Raw genomic sequence first — 6,000 nt, 5'->3', positions numbered from 1 at the left:
TCTCTAGGACTTGAGATGCTTGGGGATGGAGAAGCTTGGAGAAGCTTTGGCTCCTTTGTAAAAGCTCTGAAGTTCTAAAGAAAACTCTCTGCTTTGCCTTGGATGAATGCCTTCTTAAATAGAAGGGTCCAGGGGCATTTTTGTAATTTTAAAAAGTTTGAACAGTGTCTGCCACTTGATGCCTTCACGTGTGAACAGTGATTCTTGTCTCCTTCACATGCGAACAGTAAAAAGTGAACAGTACAAGATATGACAGGTGAACAGTGTCCTGTCTGGTTTTGAAATAAAGTAAAAGAAAACAAAGTAAAAATGATTACAAAAGAGAATAAAGAGAAAGGTAAAAGTTCAAATTTACAAAGAGTAAAAATAAAAGTAGAAAAGAGAATAAAAGCAAGATAGATAATTTTGCATATAAATTTCTTTTCTTGGGTCTTAAATATTTTCTTTTATTTTATTTTTTTTTTTTTTTTTTTTTTTTTTTATCGGAGTGGAGCTTGGACCACTCTTTTTACAACAGATTTTGTATTTGTGAAGAGGTACCACAACCTTGTTCATCATCATCTCCCAAGTCTATGATGGGTTACGAGTGAATTGGTGCAGATGAATTGGTTACATTTTGCAATAATTGTTCCATTATTGCAAAATATTCTTCATCATTTTTAGCTCCTGCTAATCTTGCCATAGCATGTGATCTTTGGGCCAAAAACAATTGATTTGAAAAGTTTTGTATAGGAGTTGGTGGCAAAGGTTTTTCCTTAAGAGTTTTACTCCTTGGTTTGTAATTGTTTAGGATATTAAATGAATCCCACCATTTTACCTTGAACCTTACGATGATTGTATTCATCCATCTTGGGGTCGAAATTCAAAGAACAGATAAGAACCCAAGGTAAAAAGAATTTTGAAGAACAAGAGAAGAGGAGGAAACCTTTTCTCTTTGGGTGAGGGTTTGTAATGGGTTTTAAAAGGTTTAAACTCTCTGATATTTACGGTATAAGAATTTGGGTAGTGCACCAAAATACTTCCACCACCGAGCAAACCATGAAGGGGTTTTGGAAGGATCAAATGTTTTGGAAATAGAACGACCATGAATGACTATTCTTGTGATTTTGTATGAGGAAGGTATTGTACCATGCACATTGGTAATCCCGATGGTGAAATGTTGGCAATGGTCAATCTTGTTTTGGAATGATAATGGGAAGATTTTTGGTTTTGTAAGGTCTTGTCCCCAATCGAGGGATTAAGGATGTTTTGAATGTGGCGGGTTGAATAAGCTGGATCGAGATGATTTTCTTTTAGATAAAAATGTTTGAATTTTGCTGAGCCAGTAAATTCAAGTATTGCCTGGTAGTAGGCTTGGGTTTTGGAAAGATCCCAAGGTTTGTAATACCATCCTTTTGTAAAGGCTTTTGAAATTGCCATAGAGGCATCTTGGTGTAAGAACTCATCCTCTATGATCAAAACATTTTGAAAATGGGTTTTTGTAATCCATTCCGAAGACTTCTTTTTTAATTTTGTTTGAGACAAAACTATTTGAGAAGAATTTGGTTGGGAAACATCGTTTGAAAATCTATTTGTAAAATCTCATGGTCTTGAGAAATGTTTTGAAAATTTTGAGAAAGGGTTTTTTGAGAGGAAGACTCTCCTTTCCCCTGGGTTTTGGAAATAGGTTTTGTAGACTTACCTTTCTGGGCCTGATTGGCCTGAGTTATGTTTTGTAGAGCCTGAAGAACTTCAGGAGATTTGGACAGTGATTCTATCCATTTTTGAATCACATGCTGTTTCGAGCCCGAGATTCAATAAATTTTGTTTGATCTTCTTCTTACCTTCACCATGTCCGCCCAAGTTTGAATAGGTTTTTGAGAAGAGATGATAGGTTTTGTAGGGTTTGGTTTTGTAGAGGTGAGGCTTGACCTTGGTATTTTCTTTACGGGCATTGCTTTGTCTTGAAGAAATTCTCTGGTTAGAAAGTGCAGGATGGAATTTGTATCTCCTTTTATAAATTCAATTTCAAAATCAAAAATACTTAAAATTGCTTGCCATCGTGCAAAAATTTGTTTTGATGCAAGATTTTGAACATCTTTTTGCAAAACTTCTTTGGCTGATTTGCAATCAATTCTAAGTAAAAATTTTTGATTTAATAAATCACTTTGAAATTTTTGTATGCACATGACAATTGCAAGAATCTCTTTTTTGATGGTAGAGTATTTCTTTTGACAATCATTCCAATGTGCAGAATGGAATTGAACTATTTGTTCTTTTCCGTTTTGAACTTGTTTTAAAATTCCACCATAACCTAACTCTGAGGCATCTGTCTCGACGACCTTAGGGGCTAATGGATCTGCCAAATGCAGACAAGGAATGGTTTGGATCTGTTTTTTGATATGACGGATCACTTCAGTGTGATGATCTGTCCATGGAACATGGTTTTTCTTTAACCTATCATGCAAGGGTTTTGCTAGACGGTTAATATTCGGACAAAAATCTAAGACATAATTCAAGCTACCTAAGAATCTTTGCAGCTGGGTTTTATCTAAGATTTTGTCTGGAAATTTGTTTGAAAATTCTAGACTTCTCTCTATTGGAGTAATGGTTCCTTGGGATATGTAATGACCTAGAAACCTAACTCTGGTTTGGAAAAGAGAAATCTTTGATTTTGAAACGGCAAGGCCATTTCGTTTTGTAACAGAGAAGAATGTTCTTAAGTGTTTGAAGTGTTGTTCAATTGACTCCGAGAACACAAGAACATCATCTATGTAGACTATGCAAAATTTTGAATATGGATTGAAGATTTCATTCATAATTCTCTGGAATTGATGGGGCATTTTCGTGCCAAAGGCATGACTTTCCATTCATATTGTCCAAAGGGAACTGTGAATGCGGTTTTGTATCTATCTTTTGGATCAATTTGTATTTGCCAAAATCCTGATTTCATATCAAATTTGGAAAACACAAATGCAGAATGAATTTTTGTAAAAGATCTTTTTTGTTTGGAATTGGATATCTGATCCATTTCAAAGCTTTATTCAAAGGTTTGTAATTAATTACTAATCTAGGAGTGCCTCTTTCTATTTCTGAATTTTTGTTTACATAAAAAGCTGCACAACTCCAAGGAGATCTAGATTCTGTAATTAATCCTTTTTCTTTAAATCCAAAATTTACGAGCAGCGGTGTTGTTCTAGTTCGAGATTCATTTGGATTGGTCCGGCTTTGTAGGTATCTGTTTTCATTGAAATCATTTTCATATGGTAAATCTACCATATGTTGTTTCGATTCAAAAGCGTTTGGTAAATCGTAACAAATTTCTCTTTCAATTTGGGCTTTGAAATCAAATTTTCTTTTCACGGATCATTTTGTAATTGTTTTTCAATTCTTGTTAAAGAAACATCTTCTTTGTAAATACAACAAGTGTTGCTTTTTTCCCTCTATTAAAACATTAATCTCGTTATTATAAATGGAACAAGCTTTTATAATATTGAGATTTCTTGTTTTTGGTTTTGTAACGAAAGGGAAAACAAGAGTTTGTTTTGTAGTTTTGAAAGAGATACTATCATCGTTAACCTTGTAGGGAGTTATCAAGCTAATGAAAGGAGTCACTAAGATTACACTATGATGAATATCTTGAACAATTACAAATGAGGTTTTGAAAAGAAAATCACCATTATCTATGGAGGCTTACGTCTTATAGCTAATAGCCATTTTGAATTATTTGCAGCTGAAAGTTTTTCTGTGATTTTTTTGTGAAATTTCTTTGGAACAATTCCTTCTTTAATACAGTTCAAATCTGCTCCTGTATCAAATAAGGCAATTGTATTGATTTTGAAATCTTTTGAAAAAACAATGGTAATTTGTATCAAATATTTTCTGGAGGTGATCTGATTGAGGATGAAAAGAAAATCTTCTGGAGGTTTTTGAGTTTCCAAACTATTTTTTTTATTTTTCTCAGATTCTTCCTGGGGTTTTGAAAACAAAAGATGGATTGCTTTTGAGTCCTGTGCCTTTTTCTCCTTAAGCTGTTTAAGCTCATTCTTAGTGATTTTTATTTCTCTTTGGAGGCATTGGACTGGAGGGTTTTGTAGTTTTTTCTGATTTTCAGGATTTTCTTCATGCTTTAAAACATCTAAGATTAATTCTTGACTTTTTAAAAGCATGTGAACATTTTTTGCATTTTCTTCAGATTCAATTTTAGAATCTGAATCGGATGAATTATTAACTAATCCATCTTTTTGTAAAGGTATGTTTTCTTCGGACTCCTGGTTGGAGTTTGAAGAGGAAGTTGAAGAATTAGTACTCAAATTTTGAATGACTATTTCTTCTTTTTGTAATGATTTAGTGGATTCAGAGATTTTGAATTCACTTTCCATTTGTAATTCTGGGATTGATTTTGGAAGCGGTTTGTTTTGTAATGCAAAGGTTTTTTGGGGTTTTTGTTCCTTTAAAACCTGTTGTTTTGAATTCTTTGTAAGAGGAGTTTTATTCTTAACAGTAACAGGATTAACAGACAATTTTTCTTCTGCTTGTTTAGCAGACAGTTTTTCTTCTGCTTTCTTTAGAAGATCTTTTAGAGCTGCAATGAACTCAGATCGATTATCTTCTGGCTCCTGTTGTGCAGGTTTTGTAATTTGAGAAGGTTTTGAAACTGGAACTGATTTTTTGAAAGTTTTTGGAGTTTTGGAAAATGGATACGAAATGTTATGCTCTTTAGCATACATCTCAAACCAATCAAAGAAAAGAATATGAACTCTGTGTTGGTGTACAAAGTCATAATATTTCTTTTGAATTTCTTCTCTTTGATTATCAAAATTTTTGAAAAACCATATTTGCTTTTTATGATTTTTAGGAGAATAAAAATCATTACGCAAATATTGTCTGTTTACTTCAAATTCTTTTTCAAGCACATTAAGTTCATGGTTTACATTTTCTGTAATGGCTGAAAAGGTAGGAGAAGTAGGTTCTGACTCTGTTTGGGTTTCATCCTGAACAGACTCGTTTTGTAAATTTGTATAAACTGGGTGTGGAACATTTGTAGAGTAGTTTACGTTTTGTAAAGTGGATCTAGGTATTTCTGAAGTAGAAAACCTAGAAGAGCTAGGTAAGTCTGAGGTAGAATACCTAGGCTATATATTTTGTATTTCAATTGGTTTTGTAATAGGCAAACTAATGACAGAAGGTATACGAGACACTCTTCCTATGTCAACAGTACTGGATGTTGAGGAATCATCTGAAAACCTAAGGCTTCTGTTAAAGCTAAGGCTGACTCTTCCATCGTCATACTGGGTTACTTGCCTAAGTTGAACATTTGGCTCAACTAATTTTGAAGATTCAGTTCTCTGCACCTTCTAAAATCCATTCTTCTGGTAGGGTTATGTCCTTCCATTGGATAGATCTAGGGATTACAGTATTGGATTTTGTAAGATCAGTTTGTAAAAGCAAAGTTTCTCCTCTTTTGCTTTGAAACTTATGTTTTGTTGCAAAAGCAGAAATCATAGCTTTGTAATGAATTTTGTAAATCAGTGCAAGAGGAATAGATCCTTCAAGCATTTTGTAATTGTGAGTTTTGATTTGTAAAACAAGAGATTTTGTAATATTACTGTCGTTTAAGGAAACAGTAAAATTTGGATAGCAATCAAAAGATATTGGTCCATTGCATAAACTAGACTCGACTGAACTAAGCAAGGAGTCCTGGAAGTTTATGAACCTAGTATCTCTAAGAACTGCTAGGATTGAGGTGTTCAACCCTTCTTTTGTAAGCGGTTTAATTCCAACTTGGACTAAACCTATGTGGATGTATTTGTATTGTTTTTCACGGTGTTTTTGTAAGGATTTTTGAGACAGAAGAGAAATCGTCTCAAAGGGTTTTGTAATCTGAAGATCTCTTTCTTCAGTTTTGATTGTGAAATCAGTTTTGAAAAAATTGAGTTTTGTAGTCTGATAGATTTGATCCTTTTGTACTTTTGGAATTTCCCAATTATCTATACATTTTTCAAAATTTTCGATTACTAT

General features: G+C 33.4%; 1 protein-coding gene across 1 annotated transcript in view; it reads right to left on the bottom strand.

The window, feature by feature from the left end:
- Positions 1-3,662: 3,662 nt before the first annotated feature.
- The window catches only part of LOC131172042 (uncharacterized), a 28,437-nt gene continuing 26,099 nt past the window's right edge, over positions 3,663-6,000 (bottom strand). Inside the window, exons 5-6 of the mRNA XM_058132987.1 lie at positions 3,923-4,642; positions 3,663-3,787 (exon numbers count right to left, since the gene is read on the bottom strand). Of these exons, the coding sequence (XP_057988970.1) occupies positions 3,663-3,787; positions 3,923-4,642 (845 nt within the window). The remainder of the gene's footprint in view (positions 3,788-3,922; positions 4,643-6,000) is intronic.

This window comes from Hevea brasiliensis, chromosome 13 (genome assembly GCF_030052815.1).
Source record: "Hevea brasiliensis isolate MT/VB/25A 57/8 chromosome 13, ASM3005281v1, whole genome shotgun sequence".
In the NCBI taxonomy this organism is placed as follows: domain Eukaryota; kingdom Viridiplantae; phylum Streptophyta; class Magnoliopsida; order Malpighiales; family Euphorbiaceae; genus Hevea; species Hevea brasiliensis.
The sequence above is the reverse complement of the archived record's forward strand: the minus strand, read 5'-3'. Positions and strand labels throughout refer to the sequence as shown.